This window comes from Pristiophorus japonicus, chromosome 12 (assembly GCF_044704955.1).
Source record: "Pristiophorus japonicus isolate sPriJap1 chromosome 12, sPriJap1.hap1, whole genome shotgun sequence".
Classification (NCBI taxonomy): Eukaryota; Metazoa; Chordata; class Chondrichthyes; family Pristiophoridae; genus Pristiophorus; species Pristiophorus japonicus.
In genome coordinates, this window is record NC_091988.1 from 172,502,024 (window position 1) to 172,519,663 (window position 17,640).

The 17,640-nt window shown below is 51.8% G+C and overlaps 1 protein-coding gene across 1 annotated transcript in view; it reads left to right on the forward strand.

Moving 5' to 3' along the window:
• The first annotated feature begins 5,007 nt into the window (after positions 1-5,007).
• Positions 5,008-17,640, forward strand: part of LOC139277558 (hairy/enhancer-of-split related with YRPW motif protein 1-like) — a 60,284-nt gene continuing 47,651 nt past the window's right edge. The window contains exon 1 of the mRNA XM_070896166.1: positions 5,008-5,228. Coding sequence (XP_070752267.1) covers positions 5,164-5,228 — 65 coding nt within the window. The 5' untranslated portion in view covers positions 5,008-5,163. The remainder of the gene's footprint in view (positions 5,229-17,640) is intronic.

Genomic DNA, 17,640 nt, shown 5'->3' on the forward strand with positions numbered 1-17,640 from the left:
TTCGCCGCTGGGCTGTAGCTCCGCCCCCAGCAGCTCCTCCTGCGCAGCACCAAGGTGGAAATGGGCCGACAGCTATCTGAGAATCGCGAGGTAAGTATTCGGCGCAATTTTTGTTCTATAAATTAGGCGGGCCTCTCCGATGTGCGCCGTTCTAGCGGGCGGCTGAAACTTGACCCCATTAATTCTCTGTTTTCTCTCTCCCTCATTTTTTTAAAAGTGGGATTACGTTAGCTACCCTGCAATCCATAGGCACTGAAGCAGAGTCTATCAATGTTGGAAAATGACTACCAATGCATCCACTATTTCTAGGGCCTCTTCCTTAAGTACTCTGGGATGCAGACTATCAGGCCCTGGGGATTTATCGGCCTTCAGTCCCTTCAATTTCCCTAACACCATTTCCTGACTAATAAGGATTTTCCTCATTTGCCCCTTCTCGCTTGACCCTTGGTCCCTTAGTATTTTCGGGAGGTTATTCGTGTCTTCCTTAGTGAAGACAGAATCAAAGTGGAGCGTCCTCCTCCGTTTCGGCTGCCCCCAAATGTTTGTCACCATCCTCCACGACGACATGCAAGCCGTGATCCTGCCCAACGGATCCACCACAGACCCAATCCGCGTCCGGACCAGGGTCAAGCAGGGCTGCGTCATCGCGCCAACGCTCTTCTTGATCTTTCTCACTGCAATGCTCCATCTCGCTCTCAACAAGCTCCTTGCTGGAGTGGAACTAAACTATAGAACCAATGGGAACCTGTTCAACCATCGTCGCCTCCAGGCTGGATCCAAAGTCGTCCCACCTTCTGTCATCAAACTACAGTACGCGGATGACGCTTGTGTTTGCGCACATTCAGAAGCCGAACTCCAAGCCATCGTCAACATCTTTACCAAGGTGTACGAAAGCATAGGCCTTACACTAAACATCCTTAAGGCAAAGTCCTCCACCAATTGACCCCGCCACATAGCACTGCCCCCCGGTCATCAAAATCCACAGCGCGGCCTTGGACAACGTACCTCGGGAGCCTACTATCAGCAAGGGCAGACATTGACGACAAGATCCAACACCACCTCCAGTGTGCCAGCGCAGTCTTTGGTCGCCTGAGGAAGAGAGTGTTTGAAGGCCAGGACCTCAAATCTGGCACTAATCTTATGGTCTGTCGGTCAGTAGTGATACTCGCCCTCCTATATGGTTTAGAGACGTGGACCATGTACAGTAGACACCTCAAAATGCTGGAGAAGTACCACCAGCGCTGCCTCCGCAAGATCCTGCAAATCCACTGGGAGGATAGACGCATCAACGTCAGTGTCCTTGCTCAGGCCAACATCCCCAGCATCGAAGACCACACTCGACCAGCTCCATTGGGCGGGCCACATCGGCTGACACGAGACTCCCAAAGCAAATGCTCTACTCGGAACTCCTACAGAGCAAGCGAGCCCCAGGTGGGCAGAGGAAACATTTCAAGGACACTCTCAAAGCCTCCTTGATAAAGTGTAACATCCCCACCGACACCTCGGAATCCCTGGTCCTAGACCACCCTAAGTGGAGGACGAGCATCTGAGAGGGCACTGAGCTCCTCGAGTCTCGTCGCCAAGAGCAGGCAGAAAGCAAGCGCAGGCCGTGGAAGGAGCGTGTGGCAAACCAGACCCCCACCCACCCTTTCCTTCAACAACTGTCTGTCCCACCTGTGACAGAGACTGTCATTCCCGTATTGGACTGTTCAGCCATCTGAGAACTCACTTTTAGAGTGGAAGTAAGTCTTCCTCGATTTCGAGGGACTGCCTATGATGATGATATGACGAGTCATGGTATACTGGGAACTAATGCTGTGGCTTTACCTTTTCTATTAATATCTTAAAGTAAATATCTCTAGTTGAAGATCTTATACTGGCACAGCAGACCAAATGGCTTCCCCCTGTTCTATAAATTTTATGATTCAATAATTATTTGATGTCTCTAGCAAGGTCTCCTCTCATTAAAATAATTGTTTTCACAACCAGAATTTGAAATTAAACCAAATTGCCAATGGACATTACTTTTCATTTACACAAAACGGCAGGGACACAGCTGATGATGTAGTTTAGCAGGGAACATTTTGAGTTAGGATATGGTTAAACCCCATTTTGTTTTATATTTGTGAATTCTTAAAAAAGTTTCTCTTGTTTAAAGAATACTGATGTTGTTGTTTGGCAAATGGAGTCTAATCTGATTTTTAAAAAGCTTTCTCTATTATTGCTTATGACAACAGTAACATATAACAGACGTATTCATTCCTGAGAATAAAGATCCTGGAGGACAAAATTTATCAGATAAATTTCTGACTAAAGTACCTTAATAGCAGAGGTAGAGTCAGGTGCATAAAAGAGCCATTGAGTACTCAAACCTGGGGACAACTGTAGTATTAATACTCATTGTGTCATTCCTGATTAAGAGGCTTCATAACAGTACAGGAATTTGTGAGGATAATAAATAAAAGCTCTCCTCCCTAAAATGTTTATTAACTTTAATGGAGTTACCTAAAAAGTTCAGAGTTAGTAAGACAAAAAGATTAGAGATTAAACTAATCGCAATAACATACCAAGAGCTGTAATGTTTGGAAAGATAGTTAGTTCTAAGTTGTGTTAAAAGTAAATGTATTCCAATCTCAATTATGAAATAAATAAAGAAAAATTTCCTGATGTTGAGATATGAGGGTGACACATTTACCCCAGTTTTGCAGACTAGGAAGGAGTGACTGGAAGAAGAAAGAGGGAAGAAAGATTAATGAAATGACTGAGTAAGGGAAACAGATCATTTAAGTAACAGAAATAAATCTGTGCAGGAGAAATGGCTAAGAGAACTGGAAAGCTCATTTGAAGGAGAAATTTAGCAGTTGAATAAGTTAACTTGATACATAAATTCTCAAATTATTAGAGACATAAAGTAACAGGTAAATAAAAATTTACCGGGGCTAAAAGCGTTAAAGTATGAGGACTAGGCTTATACTTCCTCAAATATAGCAGATTAAGGAATGATATAATTTTTAAGATGATCAAACGATTTATGGAGAAAAACAATTTGCTCTGGTGGGGTGGTAAAGAACAAGGGGGCATAACGATAAAATTAGAGTTGGGCCGTTGAGGGATAATATTAGGAAGCACCTCTTCACACAAAGGTAGTGGAAATCTGAAACTCTCTCCCTCAAAAAGCTGTTGAGACTAGGTCAATTGAAAATTTCAAAACTGAGATTAATATATTTTTGTTAGGCAAGGGTATTAAGGGGTTGATCCTGTTCCTATGTTCTTATGATTGATAAACCAAAATGACGATCCATTTAATATTCATTTCTTGATTTTTGGTATGCCAAGATTTAACTGATTTTCGACCAACACTACACTTTGCGCAGTCTATTGCTAAAATGTATCCCTGATATTCAGATTGGATTAATGTAGGCCAACTTAATGTGAGCTAAATACAGCATCATATATTAAACTCAAGGTAAATTCCAGCAGATATATTCTCTACATTAATTGTGGGAATCATGACATTGGGATTTTTCTGCTCATCATTCCCACTTTAAGGGTGCTCAGGTCTGGAATTTAAATTTCCCATTCTGAATTGAGACTCAATTATGTCAGAGCTAATTTTGTAAATTGCCTTGTTAACGAGGAGTACCCATCAGGAATTTCAGAGTATACTCCCCATGATTTTCCAGATGGAAAGTTCCTAATGTGTATTCTTTCATAAAGTCACTCGTGTACAATCTATATCCATACATATGGAATTCACCTCGATTGTGTTTACTCAACCTGAACAACACAATAATAAAAACAAACCCACAAAATTAATGGTATAAACCAAATACATGTATTCAGAACCACAGGATTTGGAAAAGTTATATCAGTCAAGCTATGGACCCCACAACTCCAAAGAACACAGTGGTAACATTTCCAGTGCAGCATTGCTTTATATTCTAGATTTGTTGTACATCTTTTCTATGTCATAAAATGGCCTTTACAAAATAACTTTCAAAAATAATTGGTCTATAAAACTACAAAATTAAAAGTATTCTAATGTATCACAATTTAAATCTGTCTACCGCAGGAAAAAAATATCTAATGAAATAAGGAGCTTAGCCATACTGATTCACCCAAAGATAGATCGCAAATATACCACCTCAAACCATGGCAAGCAGCCATTCGAAAGACTGCAATTGAAACTAAGGAAATTGCTGAATTTACTTTTCCAAAGTAGTTCAAGCTGCTTAATATTTATTTGGATTCTAATGGTTGCTGAATGGTTATGAAGTGTAGAAAATACAAAGTAACAAAAAAAATCCAACACATCAAAATTGGAGCCAAAGTTTGGATTTTACAAAATCAATGTCATTTGACGGAATTCAAATAAATTTGTGTTTGGTAAATTATTAAAAGCTCGTTTGTGATATTGATTAGATTGAGTGAAATATTATTCAATAAAAGTTTTATGCAGCAAATATCTAGATTCAATTTATTTTAATTTTCTTCTCATTCTTGATTAACTATTTTGGCAGATATTTTTCAGTTCAAGACATTTACTAATTGTTTACTACAGCAGCAATGGTGACCATTTCTACTGAATACTGTGTTGCCGAGTTAAATGGCAACCACGTTCTGCTCTACTCCAGTGCACTCTTCTGATTCTGGTCTTGTTTATATCCCCCTTCTTTCCACTTCACCATCAACTGCAGACCTTTCAGTCCTGTACTTTGATCTTGCATCTCTAACCCTTTTACCACTACCCACTTACTTTCACCTCTTTACTTGGGTGTTTTATTACATTAAAGGGACAATGTAAGGGGAGGTGTTAAATGAGACTAACTAGTCTGTTCCACACATAGCATTTAAGTAGGTTAAATAATTCTATTGCAATCTGCATTTAGATTTTGTGGAAATATAACATTTACAATGACACTTTGCGACAACAGTAGTAATCTAATAGTTGAATGTTGCAGTATAGGTTTTATGCTCCTCTTTAGTAACGGTATTTGTCTTCTTTGTGCAAGGCAAATCTGATAAACATGTACTCAGTCTCTCCCTTGTTGCAGTTTCTAATTATCCCAGAGGAATTTATCGAGAACTTGCCAGCTGGAGCCTGGAAGTGAGAGTGGCGGCTGGTGAAGCTTTGTTCTTCCAATTAATTTTACGAAAATTGAAATGATGGAGAATATGCCCACATATGTTCTTTCATTGTATCTTTCTTCTGTCATTGCCATTCTGAGGTAAGTGGAAACATTGGTCAAAGCTCCCAATGGTAATATATTAAGGGCTGGATTTCCGGCTTTGATGTTTTTAGGGTGATAATGGTGCCGGGGCGGGAAAGTTAGTGCCCGGGAACAGTTTGTGCCTCAGTAAGTTTGGGCAGCTGGGCCCTGAGCCAGGTGGGGTGCAGCGCTAAGGGAGGTGTTGTACTCTTCTCTCAGGTTGTTAGGATTGGAAACTCCCGAACTAAAGAGCCAGCCCGGGAGCGCTCCAAGAGATGGCGGAAAGGGGGAAAACTTAAAAGAAATCACAAAAACATTCCCAAAACATTGCCCACGCCACCACAACACAAATCGCAAAAAAAAATTTAAAGAAGAAACAATCACAATTACCTTAGGAGTCCATTACTTACCACTTCACTGTCGCGATCGGAAACCCTGATTTCCCAGGCGGTCAGTGCGAGATGTGCTTTGGGGCGGACGGGTCGGGCTAAAGTTCAAACTTGCGCCAGTGTCACAACCAGCGGTGTTGCACACCGGACGCAGCTCTACCGGGCAGTGCTGCTCAGCGCCGCCGGTAAACCGGACTGCGTTGCAGGGTGCTGAAGGCTGACCGCCCAGCCAAAACACCTCACCGCCGCCGCTCTGGGGCAAAAAATGGAATGCAGAAGACCCGAAAATCCAGGCCCCAGTATTTCTAGAGGGGGAGTCTGAGACCGTATCAATTTTTGTAGGGGGTCACCTGAGGTGTGTCAATATTTGCAAAGGATGCTCTGGAATTCTGTTAATATTTGGATGGGATTTCCCAAATGTAATAGTTTGACCACTGATATGAACAGTTAAATTGATAAAAATCTGAAGCTGAAGTGCAAAATTGCTGAGACTTGTGATTTTACCACACAGTTAAACTGAAGAAGATAGATAGAAAAATAGAGATAGATTATATAGTGCTTTTCACAACCTCAAGATGTTCCAAAGCACTTTGCAAACAATGAAGTGCTTTTCAAGTAGATTTGTAAACCCTGAAGTTTCATTTCAAAATCCTTTAACAGACTGAATTTGCTTTTATATTGGGTTTAGTGGAGAATTAAGGTCACTGGTTCTTGATGCATGGGTCTCACATAGCTGGCAGCAATACCAAAGTAAACTTGCACAATTCACTAAGGCTAGCAGCTGAACAACCTGATTTTTTTTACTGGGCCTTGCTTCCCATTGGCCTTAGTGAATCCAGCAAGTTTACCTCAGGGCTGCCACTGTGAGACCATGAATCAGAAACCAGCATACTAAATCTAGGATAAAACCAGCTGATGCTGACTCTTTGCCAATATAATTGTAACTGTGCTGTGTTGACAGCCCCCATTCTGTTTGAAGATGTGACAAGCTGTTATTTTAACAATAGCCTCAAGAACTTCAATGGTTGGCCCTTCAGTGAGTCATATACCAACATGCTCAACTCCGCTGGGGAGGTGGCTCATGCACAATGGATTCCCAGAGTTTGAATTAAAATAAAGATGAGGAGAGCATAGAGCAGGGGAGGGAACACCTAAACGCAGATAAAGTTGCATCGTCCTTGGCATTGACAACTGTGAAGAGTGATTGTTTTTCTCTAAAAGACAATCTATACAAACCATTTATTAAGTTGTTTCCACACTAAATTAATATGTATAAATTAGCATGAAGAAATTACTACAAATTTGTTACAAAATGATAAACTAGCACCAAGTAGATGATAACAACAACTTGTATTTATATAGTGCCTTTAACGTAGTGAAATATCCCAAGGTGCTTCACAGGAATATTATGAGATAAAAGTTTGACATCGAGCCGCATAAATAGAAATTAGCGCAGGTGAAGAGGTAGGTTTTAATGAGCCTCTTGAAGGAGTAAAGAGAGGTAGAGAGGTGGAGGGGTTTAGGCAGGGAGTTACAGAGCTTTGGGCCTAGGCAACAGAAGGCACGACCACCAATGGCTGAGCGATTATATTCAGGGATGCTCAAGAGGGCAGAATTAGAGGAGCGCAGACATCTCGGGGGTGAGGGGCTAGAGGAGATTACAAAGATAGGGAGGGGCGAGACCATGGAAGGGTTTGAAAATACGGATGAGAATTTTTAAATCGAGGCATTGCTTAACCGGAAGCCAGTGTAGGTCAGCGAGCAAGGGGTGATAGATGAACGGGACTTGGTGCGAGTTAGGACACCGGCAGCCGAGTTTTGGATCACCTCTAGTTTGCATAGGGTAGAATGTGAAAGGTCAGCCAGGTGTGCGTTAGAATAGTCAAATCTAGAGGTAACAAAGGCATGGATGAGGGCTTCAGCAGTGGATGAGCTGAGGCAAGGCTGGAGACGGGCGATGTTATAGAGATGGTAATAGACAGTCTTAGTTATGCTGTGGATATGTAGTCGAAAGCTCATTTCAGGGTCAAATATAACACCAAGGTTGTGAACTGTTTGGTTCAGCCTCAGACAGAAGTAGGGGAGAGGGATGGAGTCAGTGGCTGGGGAATGGAGTTTATGGTTGTGACTGAAAACAATGGCTTCGCTCTTCCCAAGATTCAATTGGAGAAAATTTCTGCTCATCCAGAACTGGATGTCGAACAAGCAGTCTGACAACTTAGAGACAGTGGAGGGGATGAGAGAAGTGGTAGTGAGGTAGAGCTGGGTGTCACCAGTGTGCAGGTGGAAACTGATGCTGTGTTTCCAGATGATGTCGCCAAGGGGCAACATGTACATGAGAAGTAGGAGGAGGGCCAAGGATAGATCTTTGGGGGACACCAGAGGTAAAAGAAGCTATTGCAGGTGATTCTCTGGCTACGATTAGATGGATAAGAATGGAACCAGGCGAGTGCAGTCCCACCCAGCTGGACGATGGTGGAGAGGCGTTGGAGAAGGATAGAGTGATCAACCGTGTCAAAAGCTGCAGACAAGTCAAGAAGGACGAAGAGGGATAGTTTTCCTTTTCACAGTCACAAAAGATGTCATTTGTGACTTTGATGAGAGCCGTTTCGGTACTGTGGCAGACACGGAAACTGGATTAGGGGGATTCAAACATGGAATTGTGGGAATGATGGGCACGGATTTGGGAGGTGACAACACGTTCAAGGACTGGTGAGGAAAGGGAGGTTGGAAAGGGGTGGTAGTTTATAAGAATGGAGGGGTCAAGGGTTGTTTTTTTTGAGGAGAGAGGTGATGACGGCAGATTTGAGGGAGAGGGGGACAGTACCTGAGGAGAGAGAACCATTAACAATGTCAGCTAACATGGGAGCCAGAAAAGGAAGTTGGGTGGTCAGCAGTTTGATTGGAATAGGGTCGAGGGAGCAGGAAGTGGGTCTCATGGACAGGATGAGCTCGGAAAGGTCATGAGAGGAGATCGGAGAGAAACAGGAGAAAGATGTGAGGTCAGGGCTAGGGCAGGAGACTGCCTTAGCGGAAATTTGGCCCAGTGGACGAGGGGAAGGAAGGGAAGAGGCAGAGGCGGCCAAACGGATGGTCTCAATCTTCGAGACAAAGAAGTCCATGAGCTCCTCGCACTTATTGTCGGAGGTGAGGATGGTGACTGGGGAAAGGAGTTTAAAAAGACAGTTAGCAGTGGAGAATCGAAGCCGGGGTTTATCTTTACATTCCAGAATGATTCTGGAATCGTGAGCAATTTTGGCAGGTGAGAGCAGGGCCCAGTAGTGCTTTATGTGGTCCAGCCTGATCTGGCGGTGAATGACCAAACCAGATGTCTGCCATATCCGTTCAAGTCTGCGACCCTTAGACTTAAGGGGATGAAGAGCAGGGCTGTAGCAGGGGGATGGCCAAGGTGAGAAGGAGTAAGGGGCCGAAATTGCCCTCTGCCCCAAACGGGGCGCAGCTTCTGAAATAAATGATCATTCTCTGCCCTAATCCTTGGGGCGGAGAATAGCGGGAAGTTAGGGTCTTTAAATGTTTTATTTTATGTGGGCAGTGTTTGGGGCGGCTGAGGGGCGGAAATGGGTCAGGAGGGGGATGGAAGGCGGGCAGTGTCATCAGTGTCACGCTGAACACATAAGGGCGACGCTGATGATGTCAGTTAAAGGAGAGGGCTGCTGTGAGTTCTGCAGCCACATTAGAGGTGCTTTCTGGGCCACCAGGAAGGGTTTCGGCCAGGCCAGTGGTCTGGCACGCAAGAGGGTGTGCCGGGCTGCCTGTTGGCCGCCCAGCCGAACCTGTGGCCGCCATTGTCAGGCCGATTTCACAGTCGGCCGACAATTAAAATTAGATTGTGGCCACGGCGGAGCACCCTCCCCTTTAAGGGCGGACGCGCGCCCAGCCACTTGCAGCTTCTCGCTGGAAAAAGCTGTTGGGGGGACTGAGTAGCGACGACTATGCTCCCGCGAGGCAATTTCATTCACGGGGCGGAAAGGGGCCGTTGCGTGACCAATGGGGCGGGAACACGTTTCCGCCGCTCCCGGTCCGGGGGCAATTTCTGATGGGTCGGACCATCCACCTGGCCCCTGGTTGGAAAGGGTTGAATGCCCCATTACTGCCTGTGAGAGGCGGTAATGGACATTAAGGAGGGGAGCAATTTCAGCCTCTAATTGTTTTAACAGGGACCAGGGCATCAACGGTGGTGGTGAGGGTATGATTGAGCCGACCAGTAACTGCAGAGATGTCATTGTGAATGGAGAGCTGGACAGTTGGGAGTTGATAATTGCAGTTGTAAGAGAGTCAGGAGAGAATTTTTTCCAAGGGCAGACACAGAAGGAGGTAGGGTTGGGGTGAGGGGGGTGGGTGGTATGGAAGGGGAATGTGGGTGGAGAGCGACACAAGGAAGTGGTCAGAGATGGCCTTATCTGCGATTGACTCGATGGGAGTAGTGATGCCACAAGAGATGGCAAGGTTAAGGGGCTGGCCTTGAATATCGGTTGGGGAGTTTACATGGAGGGAGAGATTAAGGGAGGACAGGAGGCTAGTGAACCCAGAGGAGAGAGAGCATGATGAATTGAGATGGAGGTTGAAATCACCGAGGATGAGAAGTCGTTCGATGTAGAGGCAGAGGGAAGAAAGTAGTGAAGAAATATCAGTAATAAAAATGTTGCGGTACTTGGGTGGGCAATAGAGAATGAGAATTTTAAATGAAAGGTGAGGGGGGTGGAATAGCGTGAGTTGCTCAAAGGAAGAGAAAGTTCCATAGGAGTAGAGGGACAAACCAAGGTGTGATTTGCTGATGAGAGCCACATCGCCAATATAACGGTCTGAGCGGGGCAAATGGTGGAAGGTGTAGCCTGGCAGGGTGGTTTCATTTAAGGGTAAGATGTCATCGCTCATCAATCAGGTTTCTGTCAGGACCATGTTGTCGATGCAATCATCCACGATAAGCTCATGGATGTGAAGGGCCTTGTTCACAAGTGAGCGGACATTCTGGAGGGAGATGCGGAGAGGGTCAGAAATAGCTGCCCCACTGCTTTTGTCCATAGGGTCCACGCTGGGGGATGGGGGTGGGGGTTGAGTTGGACGGGGAGGAGATTGGCAAGATTAGTCAAGATTAGGTGGGTGAGAAGTTCTGCGAGAGAGTAGGATGGGACAGTTGGGGTTGCTGCTCTTAAGGAGGCAGCGACGAGTGTCTCGATGGGCCCTTCGTAAAATGCCAAGAGAGGCACTGAGGGAAGGAGGAAACTTATCTAGGAAGGAGTCAAGCCTGGGATGGCGGCAGGAGAATAGGAAGGTCAAAGAGTAATGAAGGATTGGGGTAGGGATTTGGGAGGGCAAGAGAGGGAAAGCCGAGGGCAGGGAAGGGGGGAAGGGGGTGGAAGCGAGGGCGGAAAAGGAGAGGAAGCAGGGGGGAAACAAGAGCACGGAAGCAAGGGTGGGGAACTGGGGGGGTTGGGGGGGAGCAAGGGCGGGGAACTGGGATGGGAGGGGGCCAAGGGCGGGGAACCGGGAAGGGGAGGTCGAGGGCGGGAAACCGGGAGGGGGAGGAGCAGTGGGAGGGAACCGGGAGGAGGAGGGGGGCAAGGGTGGGGAACCGGGAGGGGGAGGGGGCAAGGGCGGGGAACTGGGAGGGGGAGGGGCGAGCGCGGGGAACCGGGAGGGGGAGGGGCGAGCGCAGGGAACCGGGAGGGGGAGGGGCATGGGCAGGGAACCGGGAGGGGGGGTGCGAGCGCGGGGAACCGGGACGAGGGGTGCAAGGGCGGGGAACCGGGAGGGGGAGGGGTGAGCGCGGGGAACCGGGAGGGAAGGGGGCGAGGGTGGGGAACCGGGAGGGGGAGGGGCGAACGTGGGGAACCGGGAGGGGGGGGGGGCAAAGGCGGGGAACCGGGAGGGGAGGGAGCAAGGGGTGGGAACCGGGAGGTGGAGGGGGGTGAGGGCGGGGAACCGGGAGGGGGAGGGGCGCGAGGCGGGGAACCAGGAGGGGGAGGGAGTGAGGGCGGGGAACTGGGAGGGGGAGGGGCGAGGGCGGGGAACTGGGAGGGGAGGGTTGGCGAGGGGGGGGGAACTGGGAGTGGGGTGGAGCAAAGGGGGAACCGGGTTGAGGGGGGAGCGAGGGCGGGGAACCGGGAGGGGGAGGGGTAGCGAGAGCAGGGAACCGGGAGGGGGGGTGGTGGCGAGGGGGGGGGGCGGAGCAAATGGGGGAAGCGAGAGCGGAGAAGGGGGGAATCAGAAGGCGGGGAAGCGGAGGAATGAGAGGGTAGGAAAGGGGGGAAACTGGGGGTGGGGAATCCGAAGGTGGGGGAACAATTTGCAGAGGGAAACCAGAGGCGGAAGGAACATTGATTCCACCAGTAACTAACAGAAATTGCACTAATAACTATTAGTAAAGTGGTAACAGATTTGACTCATAACCAACAGTAATACAAGAATTCACTGATAGTGTACATGTAATTTGTGGTAATAGATGTAATGCCCCAATATCTGACCTGTAACTAGTAGTAATCCTATAGCCCGCTGATATTCACCCTGAAACCATAGATCAAGCCACCCTACACTGCACAAGCGGCAGTCAGGCACCCCAGTCAATGTCATTTTTAACAGGCCCAATCTCTCTGCCTATCTCCTTGGACTCTGGTTCGGTGTGAAGATGACAACTCTGAACTGGAAGCCTTAGTCCGAGCCGATCTGTACTTGGATTTCACACATCAAATCTGGGCGGCACAGACCGACCTGAACCAAACCAAGCGAACGCACAAAGGGCAGTGGGCTCAGTGTTTGGGGCACTTCTCACATAGTACATCGTCCTAAACTCAGCTCAGCTCTGCACTAACATTTCAAAACCACTCCCTATGTTTGGACTCGATAAAGGAAAGTTTTCATCTAAATATAGGCATTACAGCACAGGAGGAGGCCATTCATTCCCCAGTGCTAGTGCTCTCTCCTGTAACCCCATCCCCCTCTCAATGTGTTTTTATATTCCTTCTTTTCAAATATATATTCCATTCCCTTTAAAATGTGTTTTAGTCTGTAACTCAATCGCCACATGTTATGAAGCATCCCACAGTCTAATAGTCCTCAGTTCAAGAACTTTTCTCCTCAATTCCCTAGTTCTCCATTTGCTCACCTTTTGGAAATAATCTTTCACAATTTACCCACAGCCAAGGTCTCTGGGTTTCACTTATCCCTTTACCGACTGCTCCTCTCTGTGTTGCTCCCACTCTCCACGCTGCTGATGCTGCTGCTGGCTATGTGAGAAATGTTGCTGACATCACAGAGCGGAATGGGTGCACTGCAGCGGGAAATTTAAGGATGCGTTTATTTGTCCTAATAAAATGGCCAGCGTGTCTCTGATTCGCTCTCCATTATCACATGACGTATTGCTGATTGGTCCCCTTGGAGGATAAAACACACCCTGAAGTTTCACTGGAATGTGTAACTGGAACCGCCCAGCTCAAGTTCTGACTGACTTTGTAAATTGTAATTTGATCCATTCTGACTTCAGAAGCCATGAAAGGACAAATCGCGAACAACCCAGCAAAGCCACCAAGTTCCAGCCAAAGTCCCTTACCCCAGCGCAAGTGCATCCCTCCCCCAGCCAAAGTCCATTACCCCAGTGCAAGTGCTGCTTTGCCCAGCCAAAGTCCCTTACTCCAGCACAAGTGCATGACCTTACACCCCTCTCCCCCCGCCGCCCCTACACCCCCCAGCCATAGATGGGGCATTGTGTGGGTCATGGAATGTTAATAGGTTTATTGGGTATGAAGTGAATAGTGACAGTGTCATGACTTGTGAATTTCATCCACTCCAACAATGTCCCTGACGCACCGAGCTTTCTGAGAAACGTGATCAGTCTTCCCCGAGTTCCCTATCTCCACTCTTTCCCCCCCCGCCCTCCCCGCCATCCCCCATGTGCCTCTCTCCGGCGCCCCTCTCCCCCCCACCACCCCCGGGTGTCTCTCTCTCTCTCCGCGCCATGTGTCTCTCTCTCACCCCCGTGTCTCTCTTTTTCCGCATCTCTCCCCCCCAATCATCTCTCTTGCCCCCCACCGCTGTCCGCCGCCCCTCTCTCCCCGCCACACGTCTCTCCCCTGCCCCTGTCTCTCCGCCACCCCTCTCTCCCCTGCCCCTCTCTCCCCGCCACCCCTCTCTCCCCTGCCCCTGTCTCTCCGCCACCCCTCTCTCCCCTGCCCCTCTCTCCCCGCCACCCCTCTCTCCCCTGCCCCTGTCTCTCGCCACCCCTCTCTCCCCTGCCCCTCTCTCCCCGCCACACGTCTCTCCCCTGCCCCTGTCTCTCCGCCACCCCTCTCTCCCCTGCCCCTCTCTCCCCGCCACCCCTCTCTCCCCTGCCCCTGTCTCCCCGCCACCCCTCTCTCCCCTGCCCCTCTCTCCCCGCCGCCCCTCTCTCCCCTGCCCCTCTCTTTCCCCACAGTCTCTCTCTCCCCGCCACCTCTCTCTCTCCACTGCCTCTCTTTCCCCACTGCCCCTCTCTCCCCTCTGACACTCCCTCCCCTGTCTCTCTCTTTCCCCACCGCTCCTCCCCTGCCCCTCTCTCCCCTCTGCCCCTCTCTCCCGGCCTCTCTCTTTCCCCATCGCCCCTCTATTCCCTCTGCCCTCTCTCTCCCCGCCACCCCTCCCTCTCCCGCCATCCCTCTTTCTCCCCGCCACTTCTCTCTCTCTGCTGTCCCCTCTCTCTCCCGCCGTCCCTCTCTCTCCCCGCAACCTCTCTCTCCCGCTGCCTCTCTCTTCCGACCATCTCTCTCTCTCCCTCCATCCCCCTCTCTCCCTGCCGCCCCTCTCTCTCCCTGTCATCCCTCTCTCCCCCCTCCATCCCTCTCTCTCCCTGCCGCCCCTCTCTCTCCCCGCAACCTATCTCTCCCCGCTGCCTCTTTCTCCCCACCATCTCTCTCTCTCCCCTCCATCCCTCACTCTCTCCGCTGCCTCTCTCTCCCCGCCGCCCCTCTCTCAACTCTCTGCCCCCTTTCTCCCCGCCGTCCCGCTCTCTGCCCGCTGTCCCTCTCTCTCCCCTCCGTCCCTCTCTCTCCCCGCCGTCCCTCTCTCTCCCGCTGCCCCTCTCTCTCCCCTCCGTTCCTCTCCCTCCCTGCCACTTCTCTCTCCCTGCTGCCTCTCTATCCCCATTGCCCCTCTCTTCCTCTGCCCCTCTCTCTCTCCACCATTCCTCTCTCTCCCTGCCGCCCCTCTCTCTCCCCTCCGTCCCTCTCTTTCCCGCCGTCCCTCTCTCTCCCCTCCATCCCTCTCTCTCCCCTCCGTCCCTCTCTCTCCCGCCGCCCCTCTCTCTCCCACCGTCCCTCTCTCTCCCACCGTCCCTCTCTCTCCCATCGTCCCTCTCTCCCCGCCATCCCTCTCTCTCTCCCCGTCGCCCCTCTCTCTCCCCGTCGCCCCTCTCTCTCTCTCCCACCGTCCATCTCTCTCCCCAATGCCCCTCTCTCTCCCGCCGTCCCTCTCTCTCCCTGCCATCTCTCTCTCTCTCCCGCCGCCTCTCTCCCGCCGTCCCTCTCTTCCCCTCCGTCCCTCTCTCTCCCACTGCACCTCTCTCCCCGCCGTCCCTCCTCTCTCCCGCCGTCCCTCTCTCTCCCTGCCACCCCTCTCTCTCCTGCCATCCCTCTCTCTCTCCCCACTGCCTCTCCCTCTCTCTCCCCACTGCCTCTCTCTCCCCGCCGTCCCTCTCTCTCCCCTCCGTCCCTCTCTCTCCCTCCGCTCCTCTCTCTCCCCTCCATCCCTCTCTCTTCCCGCCGTCCCTCTCCCTCCCCTCCATCCCTCTCTCTCCGCCATCCCTCTCTCTCCCCACCGTCCCCTCTCCTCCCCACCGTCCCTCTCTCTCTCCTCTGTCCCTCTCTCTCCCCTCCGCTCCTCTCTCTCCCTTCCGCTCCTCTCTCTCCCCTCCGTCCCTCTCTCTCCCGCCATCCCTCTCTCTCCCCACTGCCTCTCTCTCTCACCTCCATCCCCTCTCTCTCTCCCGCCATCCCTCTCTCTCCCCGCCGTTCCTCTCTCTCCCCGCTGCCTCTCTCTCTCTCCACCGCCTCTCGCTCTCCCCTCCGTCCCTCTCTCTCCCGCCATCCCTCTCTCTCCCCACCGCCTCTCTCTCTCACCTCCGTCCCTCTCTCTCCCGCCGTTCCTCACTCTCCCCACTGCCTCTCTCTCTCCCCGCCGCCCCTCTCTCTCCTGGCCATCCCTCTCTCTTCCCGCCGTCCCTCTCCCTCCCCTCCGTCCCTCTCTCTCCCGCCATCCCTGTCTCTCCCCGCTGCCTCTCTCTCTCCCCACCACCTCTCTCTCTCCCCACCGCCTCTCTCTTTCCCCGCCGTCCCTCTCTCTCCCCACCGCCTCTCTCTCTCCCCACCACCTCTCTCTCTATCCGCCATCCCTCTCTCTCCCCGCCATCCCTCTCTCTCCCCGCCGTCCCTCTCTCTCCCCACCACCTCTCTCTCTCCCCGCCATCCCTCTCTCTCCCCGCCATCCCTCTCTCTCCCCGCCGACCCTCTCTCTCCCCACTGCCTCTCTCTCTCCGCCCGCCCCCTCTCTCTCCTGGCCATCCCTCTCTCTTCCCGCCGTCCCTCTCTCTCCTCGCCGCCCCTCTCTCTCCCCACCGCCTCTCTCTCCCCGCCGTCCCTCTCTCTCCCCACCGCCTCTCTCTCTCCCCCACCACCTCTCTCTCTATCCGCCATCCCTCTCTCTCCCCGCCATCCCTCTCTCTCCCCGCCGTCCCTCTCTCTCCCCACCACCTCTCTCTCTCCCCGCCATCCCTCTCTCTCCCCGCCATCCCTCTCTCTCCCCTCCGTCCCTCTCTCTCCCCTCCGCTCCTCTCTCTCCCCTCCATCCCTCTCTCTTCCCGCCGTCCCTCTCCCTCCCCTCCATCCCTCTCTCTCCCGCCATCCCTCCTCTCTCCCCACCGTCCCTCTCTCTCCCCACCGTCCCTCTCTCTCTCCTCTGTCCCTCTCTCTCCCCTCCGCTCCTCTCTCTCCCTTCCGCTCTCTCTCTCCCCTCCGTCCCTCTCTCTCCCGCCATCCTCTCTCTCCCCACTGCCTCTCTCTCTCACCTCCATCCCTCTCTCTCCCGCCATCCCTCTCTCTCCCCGCCGTTCCTCTCTCTCCCCGCTGCCTCTCTCTCTCTCCACCGCCTCTCGCTCTCCCCTCCGTCCCTCTCTCTCCCGCCATCCCTCTCTCTCCCCACCGCCTCTCTCTCTCACCTCCGTCCCTCTCTCTCCCGCCGTTCCTCACTCTCCCCACTGCCTCTCTCTCTCCCGCCGCCCCTCTCTCTCCTGGCCATCCCTCTCTCTTCCCGCCGTCCCTCTCCCTCCCCTCCGTCCCTCTCTCTCCCGCCATCCCTGTCTCTCCCCGCTGCCTCTCTCTCTCCCCACCACCTCTCTCTCTCCCCACCGCCTCTCTCTCTCCCCGCCGTCCCTCTCTCTCCCCACCGCCTCTCTCTCTCCCCACCACCTCTCTCTCTATCCGCCATCCCTCTCTCTCCCCGCCATCCCTCTCTCTCCCCGCCGTCCCTCTCTCTCCCCACCACCTCTCTCTCTCCCCGCCATCCCTCTCTCTCCCCCGCCATCCCTCTCTCTCCCCGCCGACCCTCTCTCTCCCCACTGCCTCTCTCTCTCCCCGCCGCCCCTCTCTCTCCTGGCCATCCCTCTCTCTTCCCGCCGTCCCTCTCTCTCCTCGCCGCCCCTCTCTCTCCCCACCGCCTCTCTCTCTCCCCGCCGTCCCTCTCTCTCCCCACCGCCTCTCTCTCTCCCCACCACCTCTCTCTCTATCCGCCATCCCTCTCTCTCCCCGCCATCCCTCTCTCTCCCCGCCGTCCCTCTCTCTCCCCACCACCTCTCTCTCTCCCCGCCATCCTCTCTCTCCCCGCCATCCCTCTCTCTCCCCGCCGACCCTCTCTCTCCCCACTGCCTCTCTCTCTCCCCGCCGCCCCTCTCTCTCCTGGCCATCCCTCTCTCTTCCCGCCGTCCCTCTCTCTCCCCGCCGTCCCTCTCTCTCCCCACCACCTCTCTCTCTCCCCACCGCCTCTCTCTCTCCCTGGCAGCC